The sequence below is a fragment of the Strongylocentrotus purpuratus genome, unplaced genomic scaffold (assembly GCF_000002235.5).
Source record: "Strongylocentrotus purpuratus isolate Spur 01 unplaced genomic scaffold, Spur_5.0 spur5_scaffold_6, whole genome shotgun sequence".
Classification (NCBI taxonomy): domain Eukaryota; kingdom Metazoa; phylum Echinodermata; class Echinoidea; order Camarodonta; family Strongylocentrotidae; genus Strongylocentrotus; species Strongylocentrotus purpuratus.
In genome coordinates, this window is record NW_022145612.1 from 60,294,628 (window position 1) to 60,317,549 (window position 22,922).

At 35.9% G+C, this 22,922-nt stretch overlaps 1 protein-coding gene and 1 long non-coding RNA gene across 4 annotated transcripts in view; both read right to left on the bottom strand.

Moving 5' to 3' along the window:
* Positions 1 to 214: 214 nt before the first annotated feature.
* Positions 215 to 22,922, bottom strand: part of LOC576456 (protein artemis) — a 38,672-nt gene continuing 15,964 nt past the window's right edge. For 2 of the 3 annotated variants that reach the window (XM_031000428.1, XM_031000426.1), the window contains exons 14-15: positions 4,286 to 4,965; positions 215 to 2,428 (exon numbers count right to left, since the gene is read on the bottom strand). In XM_031000428.1, coding sequence (XP_030856288.1) covers positions 1,922 to 2,428; positions 4,286 to 4,965 — 1,187 coding nt within the window. In that variant the 3' untranslated portion in view covers positions 215 to 1,921. The remainder of the gene's footprint in view (positions 2,429 to 4,285; positions 4,966 to 22,922) is intronic. The other variant, XM_031000427.1, reaches the window with a different exon arrangement.
* LOC115930043 lies at positions 10,567 to 21,088 on the bottom strand. The gene is made up of 2 exons (XR_004066806.1): positions 20,507 to 21,088; positions 10,567 to 11,328 (listed from the first exon to the last, which is right to left on the bottom strand). It is a non-coding gene; the product is annotated as an uncharacterized LOC115930043 (long non-coding RNA).

Sequence of the window (22,922 nt, forward strand, 5' to 3'; positions counted from 1 at the left end):
TATTTATTTGTTGTTCTTCTTTTATCAAAACCAACCTCGTATCAAATGAATTCTCTGAGTTTCAAAATACCAATTCAAACAATACACGTGGGCACTTCAATCAAACAATCATACATCACATAATTTAATTCTAAAATAAGTCCCGTCAATGGTTTTCAATTTTCAATCAAAACATAAGACAGCAAAATCTATTTATGAAAAAGAAACAAGGCAGTTAGAGAAATAATCTTCACTTTTAATTTCTCATATTGCATTAAAAAATAATAATTTTGGAATACATTGCATAAATCTATCAGAATTTCATTGTAACATATCAGTATCACAGTTTCAAGTACTATAAATTGTTGAACCCTACATTTTTTTTGGTAGAGTAAAAAGAGCTCACTTTAGAAAATTGATTAGGGACAAAACAGCTGATTAAAAATAGATAATGAATGATTGTACTAGGGTAAAACAATTTCACATATTAAGTCATCTGTTAGAAAGACACATTCGTTCATTCCATAATTGTGGAAAGATTTCATATAAATTGTAAATTCGAATACTGCCTTTAAAACACCCACTGGCCATTTACTAACACATTGGTATTTTTTGTTGTATTCTACACTGTTATTTGGCCCTAGTCCAAACATTAGTCCTATCCATGACCCTTTCTCTGTATTATGCATATAAAGTTGAGTTCTGATTATGTGATTAACTAAGTACATCGTTAACAAAACTGCTAGGAAACAATTAAAGAAGGTTGATTATATAGCACATTGGTGTATACCCTTGGATTTTGAAATTATCAAAATGATAAACTGAATCGGTTTAGCTGAAAGTCACATGCACTGCACAAAGAAATGTATATATGGGACTATACATCCAGAGTGGCATCAAAGCTTGGTCCTAATATTTCAGCTATATATCATTCTATCTTTCGAATATGACAGCATTTCAGCAGTCTTTCCAGTGGACATTTCTCCAATGATAACCATCTACACTAACATAAAAGAAAGAAAAAGCTCACATTTGTATCTTTACAAGAACTAAACTTTCTCTTGGGTGCCTGTCATTCATGCAACAAAAGCAAAAGCATTCATTCTCACTATGAGTCAGCCTCAAGTTCATTCCTACTCAATTTTATATTTTACCTCTTCTGCAGCATCCCATAGAAACATGTGTTATGATATCAACTTGTGTTTAAAAGGTTTAAAATGTCAGCAAACTTGTACTTTTTTCATCAGTTAAAATGAACTTTGCGAGAAATAATTATCTAAGATTTTCAAAGAATACAAAGTCCACCTGAAATGCAATTTATTAACACTAAATGACATTTGAATAGTTGATCATGAATTATAGAAAATTATAAAATACAAATTCAAAATATGATTTCAAAAAATACATAAATAACATATTTTTACTCTGAATAGTTTGATATACTTTGGCAAAAATGTGACTCTCAAATATACCACTCAATATAAATAAAATCATAAATAATGTGACATTCTATTATTTATAGGGCAATGATTGCTGAGCTTCAAAAAGGACACATTCATTGATTGATCAGCCTAGTAAATGAATCGTCATATCTATAGTGTCTACTGACAGCCAGGAGGGTGTTAACTGACTGACTGTATATCAACAGAAGATATTATGAACAGCTAGTCATCTCAATGACAGACTCCAGAGAAGAAGCATCCTCAATAACATTGTCATACCTGGATCCTCACATGGTGCACCCGCAAGCCTACTGTGTAGAATGAATGCCCTTCTGACTGTATCTCAACAGAAGATATTATGAAGAGCTAGTTATCTCAATGACAGACTCCAGAGAAGAAGCATCCTCAATAACATTGTCATACCTGGATCCTCACATGGTGCACCCGCAAGCCTACTGTGTAGAATGAATGCCCTTCTGACTGTATCTCAACAGAAGATATTATGAAGAGCTAGTTATCTCAATCACAGACTCTAGAGAAGAAGCATCTTCAATAACATTGTCATACCTGGATCCTCCACTTCCTACATTGGAAAGTTTATCTATTGCAACACTACTTGGTTGAGTGCTTGTGTCAGTTCTGCTATGGTTAGGAGCATTTTCAATACCAGATCTGTATTTCTCCAGCTGCTTCAAATTGGCACCACCATTGTTAAACCCTCTTGTTTTCAAGGAGCATCCAGGGGAAAGGTTGTGTTTACTTGGGGTCATCGAAATGACCTTGATGTCATTGACCGATGACCCTTCTGATCGAACAGAACGCTGAGAGCAGATGTGGGTTGCGTCAGAGTCTGACTCGATCACATCATCATCATCACTGATGAGAATGGGAGATGAGGGGTTGTTATCATGATGACCACGCCCAGTATCCTTATGTGCAACGTCTCCTATTACCTCCAGTCTGTCATCATCCTCTTTCTCCTGAGTTGGAGGAGTCTTGGTTAGAGTCTGAGTCAGAGAGGAAAATTGGTGGGAAAGGGACAATTGTTATTCTCGGTACATATAAGTATTATAAATAATCTACAAAAAAAGGGGAAATTGAAGGAAATGAGCAACAAATGGATGATGGCGGTAAGAGAGCAAAGTGCAGAAGGAAGAAGAGTGTGAACAACCAAAGTAAATAAGGAACAGGTGTTGCTTATAAGTATCGGCTTGCATGGTGATGTATATCTACTAAGGAACAGTAGAAAAAAGAGGGTATAAGGAAAAATCAAAATATAAAATAGACAAAGATGTATACAAAAAAGGAAGGGAATAAAGAAGACAGTGAAAGGAGGGTAGAGAGAGAGAGAGAGAGAGAGAGAGAGAAGACAAAGAAAGAAATTTGTGAAAATGAAATGAAGTTAGTTGATGACAAAGTGAAACACAATAAGAAAGATAAATGGAAGAAAATGGGAAGAATATGGAAGAGCCAGAGAGTTGAAACTTGAAAGTTGGAAAGGAAGTAAGAAAAAGAGAAGAAAAGAACATAATTATACTGGCCTGTAAGGTTTTACTAAAAACAACTCTATGCTTCAATGTTTAAACTGCTGTACAAACTATGCCCTCTCTGTTTATTATCAGAACAGGCTCCTATAAAATTTCCATCAGGCACTACTATATATCAGGGATGATCTCTGACTATACCATTCACCAGACCACAAACAAACATTTGTTCACATGTTCATCAATATTTATTTCATACATCACAATCTATCTCCATGACATTAGTCTTGATATCATTTGGCCGATCGATATCAAATCTTCTGTCTTGCATACTTTTGTAGAGATGACTTGTTTAAGTTGCTTACAGTGTTAGTGAATATCTACAACACAGGTTTCAATAAATATGCCATGCTGTGAGACTTTTGAGCAAATCTGATGAAATTCATGCATTTCTAGTTTCAATGACTGAGAACAAAAATAAATGTATGTTTTTTACATATGCCAAGAGAAGAATCCTAATGTACATTTTTGTTCATTTTAAGTTATAATTATATACAATGCCTAAAATGAACAAATATATATATATATATATATATATATATATATATATATATATATATATATATATATATATATATATATATTTTTTTTTTTTTTTTAAAGTGTTGTTTTAAGTCTTTCAAAAGAAAAATTTGATGAAAGTATTTTGACTTCTGATTTCTTTTTCTCCAACATATTTCATTTAGACCTATCTAATAATTGGAAGAAATAACTAATTGTTCAAAATTAAATGTTTTTGTTGACAACCACATAAGAATACCCCCTTCAGTTTTGAATTGAAATTCCCTTTTCACTATTCCATAGAATAGTTTATCATATTTCATAAACCAACTTTTATTTTTAGAAGGGGCAAGGACTTTTCATTTTTTTGTTCATATATTAAGGATGTGAGCATGTTTACTTTCATTTTAAAAACCACAGTGATGCAGCATTTGTATAAAACCTCTATCTGAAAAAGGAGGTCAAACAAATCATAACATTAGCTATTTTCTATTAGCTTCCTGTTATCATTCACGGATCGCATGTTGGTCTCTTTCTCTCTCTCTCTCTCTCTCTCTCTCTCTCTCTATTTATTTATCTCTCTTTCTAACTCTTTCTCCTCTCTCTATCTTTGTTTCCACCCCTCCTCTTCTTATCTCCTCTCTCTTTCTCTCACTCATCTCTCTGTCCTTAAATTTCTTATTCTCCTTCTTATTCTTTCTTTTCTTTCCATCTATCTATCTATCATTCCATCTATCTAACCACCTCCAGCCAGCTATCCATCCATTCATAACCCTTTATAATTAAATAAACTCCATTTGCCTGATTTGGTTGACTTACCTGCTGCATGGTAGGTAGATACTGCAACCAGTTGGTTGAAGAGAGTGATCCTCCACTCCTCTGGCTGTCCCCTGGATGGGAGTCATCTGAAAAGAGCGCCATACTGCCATCATTGGTAGAGGATTGGGAAGGGTTAACGGGCTGAGACTCCTCCTGGTATTCTTCTTCTTGCCTTCCTTCCTTCTCTCCTTCCACTAAACCTTCATCATCATCATCACTTCCAGATGACTGATCCTCTCTTGTCCTCTCATCATCATCCTCAATCTTCAGACGATTACTTTTGTGACCTGCTTTACATTTGATCTTCTTCACACTCTTTGTTCGTCCATCTTTGAAGGAAAGGATGTCATTGCTATGATTATCTCCCTCCGCACCAGAATGGGATTCATCAGAATCAGAGAGAACTCCATCACTATCAGCGAAGGTGCAGCTGTAGGAACTTTCTTTGGTTCCATTTCCTTGTTCCCATGGCAACGCATCAGATATGTGACCCTCCCCATCCACTCCTCCTTCCCTTTCTCCATAGTCCCTTGATTCTTTCTTCAGTTTTGAATCACTACCTTCACTGTCTTTGGTATGATTGAGATGCCCCCTTGAGCTTGAAGGTTCACCTTTCTTATCTCGCTTCTCTGGACTGCACTCAAAAAGCAGACGGAAGTCCTCTTCTGTCTGATGATCTGCTGGATATATACAAGTAAAGACAAAGCTCAGCTATACTGATATGTTACATTTGGTTGCAAATCATATGCACACATGATGATGATGATGATTCACAGCATTTGTATGGCGCCATTTATCTGTTTCAAAAACATTCGAAGGTGCGAGTTCCTCCAATAAAGTTAGCATTTAAATGTCTTAAGGAAGATGTGAGTTTTGAGTGAAGCTTTGAAGTGGTCAAGGTTGTCAAAAGATTGTGACTTGACCGACATAGCAACAATGTTCTGCAAGAGTGAATCCATTTTTAGAGGCACTATGATACATACCAACAACTTAAAAAGGATCTGATGATCAAACAGCCATTAATGAACATGTCTTCGTTGTATTCTGATTAGTTCAATTAAACAAATTAATTATTGATTTTGGACATCTGTGTATCTTAAACAAGGGGCTTGGTGGTCAGTTGAAAAAAAATAATGGGGGCTCGGCGCGAATTAGCCCCCAAAATGCTAAAAAGAGCCCCTGGAAGTCATAAAAGAGCCCAAATTTTTTTGCATAGAGTTCAATGAAAAACAAATTAAAGAGTATATTTTCATGCAAGCAAGCTTGAAAAGTACCCCCCGAAATTTTTAAAGTATTTTTTTCCCTTATAATTTAATGGTGGTGGTATGAAAATGTCATTAGTTGAACTCTGTCACACGTAACATTTTTGTAGACAGTAGTCTTTATTTTGTCTTTAAGTTGTATGTTGATGCATATTTGTTCATAAGGGGCACCATATAAACTAACTAAACCAACAAGCCCCAGAGATGCTACTTTATCTACAAAAATCTCTTTAATGACCACATTCTACTGAATAACGTTTCTGGTAGGAACAATTTCTGGGAACAACTGCAGACTCACATCAATATTTCCTGGTAGATAATAATTATAGATAATTTGGTTAGGTTAGAATTTACAACAGAATAAAGCCAGAGTTGGGCATACATGTATTAATAGCAATAATAGGATGCAGTGGGCTTAGACCTGTTCAAATGTTTCTCAATGTAATCATCACCCACTGCAGATCACAAAATCAGAAGGCTAACAGTAAATATAAAGTAGCAGTTCCCACTATATAGAAAATACTTTCTTCCCCATATCTTTTCTAATGTAATGCAAGAACAACTTATTGGGGGATGTGCTCTTTTATAAACTTGAATCAAAATTCTCTGAAGCTTGAATAAGAATTCACAACAATTTGTTTTCAAATTTACAACACTGATATAAAGGTGATAGTTCAATACACATGACTGACTACAGAATGACTCATTTACGCCCGTCTAATATTGAATTTCCCTTTTTACCATAAGAAATACATATTTAAACACTATACTTTCAAACCAGACAAGGAAATAAGTCACTGCCTTTAGATAAAATTGTGGTATTAGTTTGTGGCTGTTGTCCAAGGCAACAAACAAGGCATGCTTGTATCATTTTCCCCTTTTTATTGCAATTCATTGAATAATGCGTTCAATCAATATACAAGAGTAGGTGGTTCAACATTTGCTCTGTCAACAATTTCTCTAGGTGTTTGTCAAAGGTTAGATTTACATTACTTTGACAGGTTGGTTTTAATTTAGTTACGGTAGGTTAGGTTTAATGTCAAGGTTACATGTAGGCAGTGTTGGTCATAGCTGATGAATTTGGGCATTTGGTTGACTATTAATTGTTGCAGGAGCATGTGTTGTAAATAAAAAGTTACTTTTAATTAATTGATTGCTATTTTCACCCATATAATGAACACTGAATGTGGTATTTGTTTGTGGCTATTGTCCACGTCTATAAACAAGGCATGCTCCTATCATTTTTCCATTCAAACAATGCGTTCAGTCAATATAACAGAGTACGTGGTTCAACATTTACTCTGCCAACAATTTCTCTAGGCTTAATTGTCAAAGATATAAGGTTAGATTTAAAGAACCTTGACAGGTCAGTTTTTGGTTACTAGGTTAGGTTTAATGTCAGGGTAAGTTAGGTGGTGTTCTTCGAGGGCTGAATTAGGGAATTTGGTTGACTATTAATTGTTGCAGGTGCATATGTTGTAAAATAAAAAATTACCTTTAATCAATTGATTGCCATGCATGTTCACCCATATAATGAAAATTGAAAGTGTTTTTGGTTGGTTAAGAAACTTCATCATGGATTAAATGTAGCAGGAAAATGTGTCTTGAAACAAAACAATCACCTTTCATCTAATTATGACTATGCTTATACATCATAACCTCTTACATGTGGATTTCTCATGAAAAGGGAATTAATTCACAAACACCTTTACAGACAATAAATTCCCACCAGTATGGTACCTGTGAACCCACTACATCTCAACCAAAACAAAACAAAAATAGAGTGAATTTGCAAAACCTGTACAGACACTTGATTAAAACAATAACCTTTGCTTGTAGCCTTGTACTAGTGATTGACTCTACTAGGAAGTCTTCCTATCCATATCCTGTGATTGGATAGTCATTCCTGTACGTCAGTCTAGCTTCTAGCAAGTAGACGGCTTTACATTGTGACCTTACAGAATTACAGGAAAAAGTTTGTCCAGCCTAGAAGGAGACTTAAATGATTCTCTGGAATCTTTGATAGAAAAAATTCCACGCCGATATCAAGAAGATAAAAATGTTTGAAATGAATAAAAGGAATCATTAAAATGTTATCTACAGGTTTCTAATATGGTGAGTTAGTATTAACAAATTGAGGGATTAATCTCCTAACAGATAAACTCCTTTTCACGAAAGAATACTGTAGTAGTGCTTTTAGAACTACATGTTTCATTTTTAACTCTTGAACTTTTATCAGTTCACAGCCTTCTCGATCTCAATTATTCCTTCTTTCCTTTCCTTTCCTTTCCTCCTTATATTTCATCTCATTTTGGATGTACACATCACCACCCCCAAAAAGTCTTGTGTAAGTATTTAATAAAACTCCATTCCATTATAATCTCTCCCTTTCTTTCCCTTATACTTCCTCCTCAATTCCTCTAAATGCCCTATAAGCCGGTTCTTTTAATAGACAAATAATACATCAACAGCTAGCCTTTTCAGTTTGACTATTACATGGTGTAACTGAAAGCCTCCTTTCTTTTTTAGATCACTCAAAGTTCGATACTTTGACAGGGGTGCCATGATGGTTGAAGAAATCTTTAACTTGTAGTATTTTTCTTGCCTATTCCTCCCCTGTCTTACTACCCCCCCCCCCCCCCCCCACGCCCTGTCTCCTCTCTCTCTCTCTCTCTTTATCTTTTTTCGCATAGATAGACAACATATTGTAAAATAAAACAACCTTCTCTGTTTCAATAAATGAAATACTAAAAATTATCAAAAATAAACAAAAGGAAACTGTTTCGTATAATTCTTTGCATAATTATTGAATCTGGAATGAAATAGCATTCATAGGGGGAGGGGGGGGGGGAGCTTATTCCAGAAATGCATTCACCTGGTTTTGTTGCAAGATAAAATAGGACAAGAATATTCATTCTCTGTCTAAAATGGAACAAAAGAATATTTTAAAGTATTTATTCAGATTTAAAAGCATGAGGAGCAAGAAAAAACTTGCCGACGGGAAAGTCACAAGAGGTCCTTTTTTATCAAGATTTTTAATTTTCTGGCTTTACAGGGCATGATTAACCACCACTGACAAGTTCATGACTTTGGATGATCTTATTTTCCAGAGGGCAGGGCCTATATTTTTTTTACAACATAAAAGTACACATGGGTACTGTACTTATCTGTGAAAAAACTAGGTTACCGGTACCCTCAATTCATTACTGTCACAACAGGCAGAGGATGCAATACTAAGGCACGATCCTCAACATTTCATCAATATTTTTTTTTTTTTTTTTTTTTTTTAGCCAACCGGTAGTCAAATGCCATTCACTTGAAATAGAAAAATAAACAAAGCAAAAGTGCATTAACAGGTTAACACGTATCAAATCGATTTCCTTAATTTCTTCTCGGGCGATTTATGTTTTCAAACATATATAAATTTATCATTTGGTAGGTTACTCTCCTTTGAAACAAACAGAAAACCTATGCTTCTTTATTCTTCCTTGTATTTCATATCAAGTTGTATTTTCATCAGATAGGGCCTTTAATAATAATATTAATAATAAATATTCTCCCCCTTCAAAAAGTTGTAATTTGTGGCAGTAAACTAAGGGTAATTACAATAGTGATCTTATCAAAAGTAATATTTTGTTCAAGTTATAATTTAATTGTCATCAACAATGGATTAGAATGAGCTGTTAACTTGGAAACTAGAAAGCATACTTTGAGAGAACAACATTGTGGTAAGCCTGACAAACATATTAGGAAGTAAGCCATGCGATTGTTTGCCCATATCCTTGGTTTGTTTATGGAGCTACAAATTATAGGCAAGGCCATTACATCATTTCTATTTCCTCTTTCTCTTTCTCTCTCACTGTGGTCTACTAATCAGTGCATATCAATTGATATTGAAATTATTTTTTTAGTATGAGAGTTAGATGAAATGTTATATTGCTGACACTTCTTGCAAAGATTTCATAGAGGTGAAGCTACGAGGCATAAAGCTTGTGACCGACATAAAATAAAGTATTTCCATCGAAAGAAAGCATATGTTATTAGGAGCGGATCTCGTTGCACCATCTCATTACAAAGTGACAGTAGAATTTATTATTCAGCCCCTTGGATGTCTAAATCTTTGGTTTCATAACTGGAAATCTTGAACCACAGTACTTAACCATCTCCAAGCAATATGTACTATCTGAAGAATAGTATGTTGTACCACCTCATCTGGCTTGTTTATCTGCTACTACCTTTTCTGGAGTTTGGTGAAGCCAGTGATATCTGCATTTATCATGGAATTCCTCAGTCTTTACCGATCAATTGCACAACACTGATCATTCAAAATGGAAACTTGGGTGCTCTGTCTTCAGTCTCTTTTAGCCACCTAACTACAAGTACTAACATAAAGACACTGACTCTTTCTGATAATGGCATCACTGAGATTGGAAGAGATGCCATGCAAAACTTCCCTGCACTGGAACAACTGGATGCATCAGAAAATTCAATAGTAAGTCTTGACTCTGCTGTTTTTCAGTCTCTGCCTAAACTGAAAAACCTTTATCTTCAAGGCAACCAAATAAGCAGCATTTCAAACAGGGCTTTTGAAGGGTTAGAAAAACTGGAAGATCTACGCCTTGATGACAATAAGCTAAGAAGAATTGATTCATATTTGTCACATGTTCCTAGCTTGAAAAGACTAAACCTCACTTCTAACAGAATCACAGAGATGTCTTCTGATGCCTTTGATGGAATCACCAAACTGTCATACCTTCTTCTAGGATACAATCGGCTTACTGAGGTGCCAGAACCTTTAAAAAATGGCAGACTGAGTAAGCTGCACGTTCTGAACATCAGAAGTAATCTAATAAACATACCTTTGAATTCTTCACACCTGCATTATGATTACCTAGAAGAACTCTACCTGACCAACAATGACATACCCGGCCTCTCTGGTGATGTCTTCAAGTATCTCAGAAGGCTACAGGTGTTGCACTTGGACGTCAATTTCCTGACCAACATGGATGCTTGGCTTGAGTACCATCCACAAGAACTCCAGGAGATCAAACTGGATAACAACCAATGGGATTGTAAATGCAACAACACAGAGGTATGGAAGCTCCTTCGCGACCAACAAAACCTTACAATTGTTGAACAAGAATCCACTCTTTGTGTCACACCTACCTCCAGTAAAAATGAGGTAATTTTTGATTTTGTGTCATCTTGTAACAGGGAACCTTTTTTATCGACCGCCGCTCTGACAGGAATAATTGTAGCCTCTGCAATTATTGTCACTTGCATTTTGATGACTGTCTGTATCTACTGCATTAAAAGGAACTGTAAACGCTCACACAGGATGACAGTGAATCCAATTCAATCTCGTCAACCCGGTGTGACAGCAACAGACAGCCAGGTTGAACTACCCACTCACGAGTACCTCTGCCATGCAACTAGTCCGACTGATGTCTCCAAAGCTGGAGATACCTCGACCCTTCGCTCTCACATCTACGACCTGCCAAAGGACCTATGCCGCGATCCGTCTTACATTAACAACAAGGTATTAAGACTGAATCTTCAGAGAAATGGGATCGAACTGAAGACAAGTAGCCAGGATAAAGACTTAGACACAGATAAAGATTACTACTTGGTCCCTATTGAAATGGCAAAGACAAACAGATCAAGATATGACAGTGATGATGGAATTGTTGTCTAGTGCTTTTGCGATGTCTCTACCCTCATTGTAAATTGTATATTTGTCATCTGTAAATTTGCCTTTTTATAATGCTTTTGTCCATATACCTATTCATTCTCGTGCATATTGCCATTGTCAATCGCCTGACCAACATGGATGCTTGGCTTGAGTACCATCCACGAGAACTCCAGGAGATCAAACTGGATAACAACCAATGGGATTGTAAATGCAACAACACAGAGGTATGGGAGCTCGTTGACAACCAACAAAACCTTATAATTCTTGAACGAGAATCCACTTTTTGTTCCACACCTATCTCCAGAAAAAAAGAGGTAACTTTTGATTTAGTGTCATCTTGTGAAAGTGGACTAAGCCCTACTTTTATAGGAATAATTGCAGCCTCTGCAGTCATTTTTGCCGGTCTTCTGATACCTGCCTGTATCTGTTGCTGTTGGAAAAATTGTCAATGCTTCCACAAGAAGAAGACAATGAATCTTGCATCCTCAGCTCAGCCCGATATGGAAACCCCCGAGAGTTGGTTCAAGCGCTCTCGTTTTCCTACTCCTAGAAACATCAGGCCGGTGATCTCAGATGGAGACAATTATGACCAGCCACAGCAGCCAAAGTTCAGCTCAGATAACTACTTGGTCCCAATGGCCATGGAATAAAGACAAAATGATATCAAATGACAGATGGAATTGTTATCTAATGCTCTATCGCTTTATCTCACCATGTCTTTTGCCTCATTACAAATACAGTTGATATCATATCCTCTAAAGAGTTGAGCTACCGCTAAAGATTCTATCAACATTTATCATGTCAACTAACAGAAGGAAATGAGAGCTATTAAATCTAGTTTTCCTGTATCGATAGAACAATTTTTTTAACCTGGTCTTGTAGGGAGGATGTCAGAGAGTAACACATCACACAAAGATATAGCAAATAATTACAATTTAAATTGATCATTTAATATTCTGAAAATCTATAATTTACTTTGGAAACCTCATTTTATTTAGGATAAAGTTGTATCAACAAGGGATGTGTTGTTTTCTGTGCACTGGAAAAACTTCATGTGAAGCATATATGCATGTATGCATGTATATACTCTCTGCTCACCCACTCTGATTCTCCCACAGCCAAGTCTGATTAAATCATTCACAATGAACAGAAGTAATAGACTTTTTGCTTTGAAAGATCAATTATGTGAATTCAGAAACTCATTTCTTGTCTCTTGATGCTATATTATTTTGGTAATACTCAATTTCTTTCACTTTCTATAGAGTGTAATTGCTGTTAATTGATTATACAACACAATATTTTGGTTGCAAATCATGTTTTAACTATCAGTACATGCATAAAGTAATTAAAGCATTCATGCAATTTCTAATAATTGGCAGTACTACTTGTAACGACTAATTCAAAGTTGTGTAATTTGTTATAATGTAAATAATTTTGTACTCTACTAATTGAAATTTAAGATACAGGTAAATTTTTTAAATTACATTATTAACAGACCTAGCAACACTATACATTTATGGTAAGATACCCAAACAGTAATAAAGCAAACAAAGTTGTTTATTTAAATCTCTAACAAGTGTATATACCCTAAATCACTGAGTTGATAGTAAGAATATATTAAAATATCAAAATACTTACAAATATATTTATTTTTAATATACAAAGGTTGACTTACATCCATATAAAACACTGCACATGAAATGTTGTGTTCTACAGGGAGTAATCATTGAACCCTCCTGTTTACTATGTTAATCAATCACATTATCAAGTCTTCTGCAATTTTCTCTTGTGTGTTTTTTTTGTTTTGTTTGCAGATGATAAAGCAATATGACATTCCCAAATCAATATGATCAACATGTAATGCTATTGCATAAAAACAACCCCCATGTTATTTTCGGTAATTCATTGTTGTTGTTGTAAAATTATTTTAAGATTAGAAGTATGAATAAAAGTAATAATTGAAAGATGAATAATGTAAGCACATGTGACTTTATTTAAATGGCATGTTCCTAATTTCTAACAAAAGATAACCAATTAAAAGTAACAAGGAGAGGAGATGTAGAAATAAAGAAGAAAGGCTTGTATGCATTAGAATGGGAAAGATTGTGGTAAAAGAATAGGAACATGAAATGTGTCAGATTGAAAAGAAAGAGGTTGAAAGAAGTGCAAAGAAAAAGAATATGTAATATAGGGAGTGAAATAATACATTTTGGACAAGAGAGAGAATGAGTTTGATACTTGATCACATACAGAATATATTGGACAAATAGAATGGAATTCATAGAAACACAGACGGTAAAGAAAGCATGAGTGAAGATAAGACACAAAGGGGAGAAAAACTGAGAGAGAGAGAGAGAGAGAGAGAGAGAGAGAGAGAGAGGGGGGGGGGGGGAGAAGGAAAGAGAAAGAGAGAGAAAGAGGGGAGAGGAAGGGGGAGTTAAAGAAGGATAGAGGCACAAGGAAAAGTGAGTGAAAATGAGCATATGAATAGCAGGAGGAAGAGAGTCTGATAGAAATATAGGAAGAGGAGAGAAAGAAAAAGAAGGAAAATAAGATGAAAACAGATGAGAGACATATGTGTAGAGAGAAAGAGATAGAAACATAGGAAGAGGAAGCAGGAGAGAAAGAAAAAGGAAAAGAAGATGAAAACAGATGGGAGACTTATGTGTAGAGAGAAAGAGATAGAAACATAGGAAGAGGAAGCAGGAGAGAAAGAAAAAGAAGGAAAAGAAGATGAAAACAGAAGGGAGACATATGTGTCGAGAGAAAGAGATAGAAACATAGGAAGAGGAAGCAGGAGAGAAAGAAAAAGAAGGAAAAGAAGATGAATACAGATGGGAGACTTATGTGTAGAGAGAAAGAGATAGAAACATAGGAAGAGGAAGCAGGAGAGAAAGGAAAAGAAGGAAAAGAAGATGAATACAGATGAGAGACATATGTGTAGAGAGAAAGAGATAGAAACGTAGGAAGAGGAAGCAGGAGAGAAAGGAAAAGAAGGAAAAGAAGATGAAAACAGAAGGGAGACATACCTGTAGAGAGAAAGAGATAGAAACATAGGAAGAGGAAGCAGGAAAGAAGGGAAAAGAAGGAAAAGAAGATGAAAACAGAAGGGAGACATATGTGTAGAGAGAAAGAGATAGAAACATAGGAAGAGGAAGCAGGAGAGAAAGGAAAAGAAGGAAAGAAGATGAAAACAGAAGGGAGACATACCTGTAGAGAGAAAGAGATAGAAACATAGGAAGAGGAAGCAGGAAAGAAGGGAAAAGAAGGAAAAGAAGATGAAAACAGATGAGAGACATATGTGTAGAGAGAAAGAGATAGAAACACAAGAAGAGGAAGCAGGAGAGAAAGGAAAAGAAGGAAAATAAGATGAAAACAGATGGGAGACTTATGTGTAGACAGATAGAAGGGGATTATTAATGTACATTGTATATACAAATTGTATGTTCTTTATTGTTGTATTCTATTTATTGAATTTCCCGGTACATGTATTAACAAAATAGAAATGACAACACCTTACAAGACAGTTAAAATGCCACCAGCAGACGGACGCCTGAGGATTACCTAAAAGAATTTTCATTCTGTCATGAGGTTCTCCAAGTCCGCTGGCTGGGGTTACATGTGAATAGATTGAAGAAGTAAAGGTAAAATAATAGAATTCAAGTACATCCATCAAGAATAATAATTTAAAAAAACTTATAGAAAGATTACATGTATGTTGAACTTTGTGGCATTAAGAAAATAACAATCATGTATGGCATGTAAACAAACCCAAAGCAACAATATTTTTTCAATGACCTAAATAAATTGAGATAATTAAATCAAATCAATTTCTAACACTAACATGTACCTGCTTATATAAAAATTCAATTCAAGGACAATGTAAGATGCTCAGTTGAGTCTTTCATTTTAGAATTAACATACATTTTGATGAACATAATTTTAAGTACATATTTTCAAAGTAATTTTACAGGTATATCGAGAGTAGAAGTAAAACTAAAGTAGAAGTATGTATATGCAAATAAGGTTCAATACAGTTCAATTCCAGACGAAAGACATTTGTGCATGGCTGATTGTCATGAAACGGAGTTAAACCTTTTGCCAACTCTGTTTGTTGCTATGGCAGGCAGCCAGTGAAAACAAATTTGATTAATAAAATTATGGAAATGCAAGCATTACTTTAAAAAAAACAGAACTTTGTTATTCCTAGCTCATTTTCCAGATTGAGGTGTCATATGAAAGGGCAGAAAATGAACTTTCAATAAATGTGATTTTCTCTTTGAAATTCAGATACCGTCTGCCAAATGACTTTTTTGGTACCCTTTCTTCAAATTGATTTTAATCACTTATGCGTGAAATATGCATCAAATGAGTTGCATCAAATGAAAGAGGGTAATCTAAGCTTTACAAATATATGTAATTTATTCATTATAATTGTGATTAATGAAGCTGAGCGAAGGTTTCAGAAGGCTTTTAACCTTAATAATGGTATCATTGCAAAGTTAATGTTACAATCTTTCTAATGGTTCATATTTAGTTATCAAAAAATGTTACAGAATTGACTTATCTGCTATTAAAAGTGGTGAAATTACTACCCGATTATTCCGCCCTCGATCGGCCCGCTATTGTGACGTACGATTTGTGACGTAGGAGGTTGGGCACATGAGCGCGAGAGTGCTCCCAAGAGCTCTCACACAACTCTAGCCTGCTTGCATTATACATATACAAAAACGCCACTCGAACGCTAAATATCTGATCAAAATGTCCGAGCTCGAAGAAGAGGTTTTACTTGATTTAGAATTCGAAGATGATGAGCACAGCTCCACAACTAGTGACAGTGGTACTGATAGTGAGGATGATGATGATGGGGGTGTAGGAGAGATGGAAAAAAGAGAACAATTCGGAAAAGACGGCGTCGATGCTGGTGCAAGTCCAGTGATAATATATCAGCTGAGCTGCCAGCTGCCGCTCAGCTCCACCGGCCCCGCTCAACTCGCGATTGATCTGCCATGCACCTTGTCACTGGGGTGACTGGGCGAGACATTTTTCGAATTTTTCGGGATGTGTAGGGCTTTTTTAGCAAATTTCACGGATAACAAAACATACACGATTAGATGTGAGGTTATATTTGGCGAAAATCTATTACAAATATGCACCATTCATATAGAACTGCAGCTGCAGGACATAAAAGTGCAAAGGGACGCTCGTGATTCACTCATCATAATATTATGGTCTCCGTATATAATCAACAGCAATCACTATCACGCCAAGGCACGATGACCGAACAAATGCAAAACATCTCGGCAAATTACACAGAACGGAAGGGTATTTGGACAAATCGAATTGCACGATTCACCCCTCGTATTATATAACATAAATTTGCTTAATATTATATGTAATTACATGATTTCTAGAGATTGTTATTCCACTTTCTGGTCAGGATATGAAGCATGCAAAGTCTGGATAATGTATACGTATAGGCTTATGCAAAATACCGCACGCGAGCTGTGCGAGAGGCGAGCTTGAGGCCTAGAATTGCGATCGTGCCAAACCAGTGGCGTCATAATCGGCCTACTGCGCGAACAAACTGTTCAAGCCAGGAATAGAAGTTTGAGAAGGTTCTTGGAAAAAGCTTCTTACCGCGTTTCATTTATATTTACAAGACTTTAGAGCAGAATGTGTGTGTTCAAATAGGTCTACGCTATCCGGACATGCATAATTTGCCCATTTTGAGTGATTATGTGGAATTTCTTCGCCAAGCTACTTTAAGTTATGATAAAACATTGATAATTCTCTGTTTCGTTTTTTCTGGGACACACTGTATATATATATAGAGAGAGAAGGAGACAGTGATTCCAGATGAATGGAAGGCAGTTAGATCTAGGATATTCTACAAAACTACAGAGTCAGATACACTAGAATTATATATGAAGAAAAATGAATGGTTGATCATGAAACAGCCTGAATCTCAATGTCGTCTACTACAAAAATTCATCTAGCATACAAGGGCATGCTTTTTAGGTGTGTGGAAAGGTAATACATAAAATTTATAAGGCGCCAAATCCACTTGACAGTCAAATGCTCAAGGCGCAGCTTGTGCAAAAGATGAAATATGTACATGATACATTTATACAGAGTGCAATAGGAAAGGTAAAGACATGAAATGTTATGGTAATCAATTATAAGCTAAATTAAACATAACTAGATGGAATTTTGACTGCGCGCAGTCGAAAATGATGCCTCCGCCATAGAGCAATTTAAACAAGCTTGGAGTTTAAATCTCCAGTGGTTCTTGAGATATCATGATAACAATCTCAATGTATGGAATTTCATAAGTTGACCTCTGTGACCCTTGACCTTTGACCTACGTGCTCCAAAATCTAATCAGATTGTCTTCCTATGGTGATACACACTATCATTAAGTTTGAAGTTTAAATCTCCAGTGGTTCTTGAGATATTATGATGTGGTGATACATACTATCATTAAGTTTGAAGTGAAAATTCTCCAGTGATCTTGAGATATCGCGATAACGATCTCAATGTATGGAATTTCATAAGTTGACCTCTGTGACCCTTGACCTTTGACCTACGTGCTCCAAAATCTAATCAGATTGTCTTCCTATGGTGATACACACTATCATTAAGTTTGAAGTTTATGTAAATCTCCAGTGGTTCTTGAGATATTTTGATAACAATCTCAATGTATGGAATTTCATAAGTTGACCTCTGTGACCCTTGACCTTTGACCTACGTGCTCCAAAATCTAATCAGATTGTTTTCCTATAGTGATACACACTATCACTAAGTTTGAAGTTTAAATCTCCAGTGGTTCTTGAGATATCATGATAACAATCTCAATGTATGGAATTTCATAAGTTGACCTCTGTGACCCTTGACCTTTGACATACGTGCTCCAAAATCTAATCAGATCGTCTTCCTATGGTGATACATACTATCCTTAAGTTTGAAGTTTAAATCTCAAATGGTTCTTGAAATATCGCGCTAACAAACTCAATACAAGGGATTTCATAAGTTGACCTCTGTGACCTGTGACCTTTGACCTACGTACTCCAAAATCTAATCAGATCGTCTTCCTATGGTGATAAATACTATTCCCGAGTCTTAAGTTTAAATCTTAAATGGTTCTTGAGATATTGTGATAACGGTCAAACGGGACGGACGTACGGACGGACAACCCGAAAACATGATGCCTCCGGCACCACCTTCGGTGGCGGAGGCATAAAAATAGACCTGAATAACCCATTAACTTTGAAGCCAGGAAGCAAGCCTTCCTGATTCTTTTTATACTTCTCGTTAGCATTGTTTGTGAAAGCTTATCTCATGTCCTGGAAAATAGATCACGTTTTGGTTTGCTGTTTACAATGACATCACATTCTCTCTTCCTTTCTCTTTCTCGCCCTCTATGGGTTGGTGTCTTCTTTTTCTGCATTGCACTTTTTTGCATAAAAGGAAAGACAAATACCTCAATCCTGTCATTATCTATCACCATCGTTGTGTTGTACTGGTAAGCCAGATTGTGAGAGTAGTAATAGTTTTGACTTTCATCTTGCATCAATATTCCCTGCTTTTCGTAAACCACATGTATCAATCTCCATTCCCTGAAGAAACTTTTTCTGCTCGATATTACTTTCATCTCAACAACATGTACCTGATCAATTCTGCACTGCATGAAGTTGTGCGGATTGTCTTCCTGGCAATAGCTTTGGTAATTTCAACTAGTGCTACTCCAAGCTGTATCTATGCTGAAATTCCTCAATCTATACCAACAGAATGTATGACACTGACCATTCAAAATGGAAACTTGCGTGCTCTGTCTTCAGTCTCTTTTAGCCACCTAAATAGAAGTACTAACATAAAGACACTGACTCTCTCCGATAATGGCATCACTGAGATTGGAAGAAATGCCATGCAAAACTTCCCTGCACTGGAACAACTGGATGCATCGGAAAATTCAATAGTAAGTCTTGACTCTGATGTATTTCAGTCTCTGCCTAAACTGAAAAACCTTTATCTTCAAGGCAACCAAATAAGCAGCATTTCAAACAGGGCTTTTGAAGGGTTAGAAAAACTGGAAGATCTACGCCTTGATGACAATAAGCTAAGAAGAATTGATTCATATTTGTCAGATGTTCCTAGCTTGAAAACACTAAACCTCACTTCTAACAGAATCACAGAGATGTCTTCTGATGCCTTTGATGGAATCACCAAACTGTCGGACCTTCTTCTAGGATACAATCAGCTTATTGAGATGCCAGAACCTTTAAAAAATGGCGGACTGAGGAAGCTGCACGTTCTGAACATCAGAAGTAATCTAATAAACACACCTTTGAATTCTTCACACCTGCACTATGATTACCTAGAAGAACTCTACCTGACCAACAATGACATACCCGGCCTCTCTGGTGATGTCTTCAAGTATCTCAGAAGGCTACAGGTGTTGCACTTGGATGTCAATCGCCTGACCAACATGGATGCTTGGCTTGAGTACCATCCACAAGAAATCCAGGAGATCAAACTAGATAACAACCAATGGGATTGTAAATGCAACAACACAGAGGTATGGAAGCTCCTTCGCGACCAACAAAACCTTACAATTGTTGAACAAGAATCCACTCTTTGTGTCACACCTACCTCCAGTAAAAATGAGGTAATTTTTGATTTTGTGTCATCTTGTAACAGGGAACCTTTTTTATCGACCGCCGCTCTGACAGGAATAATTGTAGCCTCTGCAATTATTGTCACTTGCATTTTGATGACTGTCTGTATCTACTGCATTAAAAGGAACTGTAAACGCTCACACAGGATGACAGTGAATCCAATTCAATCTCGTCAACCCGGTATGACAGCAACAGACAGCCAGGTTGAACTACCCACTCACGAGTACCTCTGTCATGCGACTAGTCCGACTGATGTCTCCAAAGCTGGAGATACCTCGACCCTTCGCTCTCACATCTACGACCTGCCAAAGGACCTATGCCGCGATCCATCTTACATTAACAACAAGGTATTAAGACTGAATCTTCAGAGAAATGGGATCGAACTGAAGACAAGTAGCCAGGATAAAGACTTAGACACAGATAAAGATTACTACTTGGTCCCTATTGAAATGGCAAAGACAAACAGATCAAGATATGACAGTGATGATGGAATTGTTGTCTAGTGCTTTTGCGATGTCTCTACCCTCATTGTAAATTGTATATTTGTCATCTGTAAATTTGCCTTTTTATAATGCTTTTGTCCATATACCTATTAATTCTCGTGCATATTGCCATTGTATCACTCTGCTATACATGTCATTTTATTCAATTTTGTCATTCTTAGTCTTGAATTGATGATCATCTGAAACTATTTTAGCTTTTAAGTAAAAATGGAAAAGGTGTTAAAAATGGGTAAAATGCTTATGCTTAGTTCACACCGATGCCGAATTAATGGCGAATTAAATCGGCGGCAAAGCGTAACAAAGCTTAATTAAAGTGTAAAGACCGTAATAGAGCGTGAGAAAGCTTTGAGCAATTCAGGACATTCGGCAAGAGCGCCAATTTTTTTTAAACTGTTTAAAAATTTGAGGCGATCTGTCAAGAATTGCGTAAAGCGGGGAGAGCGTATTAAAGCTTATCAAAGCGTCACAAAGCTTATCAAAGTTTTGCTCAAAGCGTAGGAAAGCTTAACAGAGTTTAACAGAGCTTGGTTCAAAGCGGTGACACCACTTTGTACGCTCTGTCACCAATTGACACGCTTTGTTAAGATGTCAGAGCTTCCCAGAGCATAACATATCTGAGGAGATTGTGAGATTTTTTGAAAAGTAAACAAAAATGACGCCGAATTGATCGCCGATTTAAAGCGCGACATTCGGCGTCGGTGTGAACTGTGCATTAACAGTTCCCCTTTTAAAGGTGTTTATTCTAGAATAATATTGTGGTATCCTACTATTTGTTCAGTGCATGCCAATGTAACACCTGTGTGGTTTGTATCTGTTAAACGCATGGCGAGTTCTTATTATCTAATGATATGCATAGTCACGTACTCTTGAAGGCCTCCAGGGACTCTGACCTAGGACCCTTCAGCAAATGACCTTATTCTAATAAATAGACAAGTTAGGCTTAGCAGATAATCATTGATCATTCTCTTAATTTATTGTACTTTTTTCAATCAGACTCAAAATACGTAAAAATATTCACGTTTGTAATAGCCGTATGAAAATCTAGACTAAAGCTTATATAGTAAAATTTGCAGACAATTCCATAACATCAGAATAATAATTAATGACCAGTTATCAAAGAATTTTATTTAATTCACAATGTATTTCCATTTTAGAATTAGTATTTTCTATGTATTTATTCTTACCACAAATAAATATTATCTGAAATGAGTTTTAATTTTCAAGAAATAATATTTGTTGATATCCCTTTCAAAAACGTCTTTACAATTGAGCAGAAATACATGTAACATCATGCACAAAGTCACATATTCATTGGAGAATGTATTTGCATGGGTTCACTAAATTACTGCATGTTAATGATTATCTACATACATGTTTATGATGAATTTCCAATCTTAAATGCCAAATACTGTATATCATATTGGTACCTTAAAGTACAATGGAACTATTCAAAGTAAGAACATAAACTATTTTGTCATATTGAAAACATCATGTATGTAGCGGATAATACATGTACACAAGAATAATTTGTATTTTGTAAATATAAATTAAAAATACCAGTTGAAGATAAATTTTTGGTGGAAAATATAATTTGTTATGAATTGCTGTCTTTCCTTTATCTCAAATTACTACAATATTATATGAAGATGCAGTGAAAAACAAAATGGTTAAAAATTGATCACAAGAGCAGATCAGTAGGCTATTGTATAAGCACTTTCACCCCCCCCCCCCCCCTCTCCCCAATATGAAATTGTTCTCATAACTTATAATTGTGGTAAATAATCTGAACTTAAAATATTTGGAATTAATCAATAAATAAAATAAATAGATACCAACTATAAATCCCTGTCTGTGGGAAGGTACAAAATGATAAGCAATTTATTTGATCTGGTGCTAGAAATATATTTCAAATTTTTACTTTAACTAGAGGGGGTTAAATTCCTCACATGGGAGATTTATGAAGCAACTAAAAGAAAATGATTGAGAGAGGGAGAAAGGCAGCAAGAGGAGTAGAGACAGGAAAAGAGACAAAAATGAAGAAAGACAGATAGGCTTATGAGAGAATGATAAAGAGAGAGAGAGAGAGAGAGAGTGGGGAAGATAGTACAGTAACAAATATAGTTATTGTAAATAAACATAATGTAAAGTAAAAATCCAAAGACTTTGGTGGCCCAGAAGGGACATCGTGAATCTTTAAATCGCGAATCTTTGTTGTGAAATTAGCGACGAAATATGCGACTTTGCATATTTTGTCGTGATTTATTTTTCCTTGCTTGAGCAGCAACCAAAAGGTGAAGCTGTTTTTGACACATGAAGTGAAGATTCAAAGTCCACCAATGTGTATAATTGCCAATTTGATAAGTGTAAAGATCGTATTATATTCATACAACAGCTATACTATTCACATGCAATATATACTTTGTGAGTTTGTGTATCCGTCAGGCATCAGCGCAGCGATCGCTTCCAATTAAAACGGGCATGATGGATATAAGAGGGGGAGAG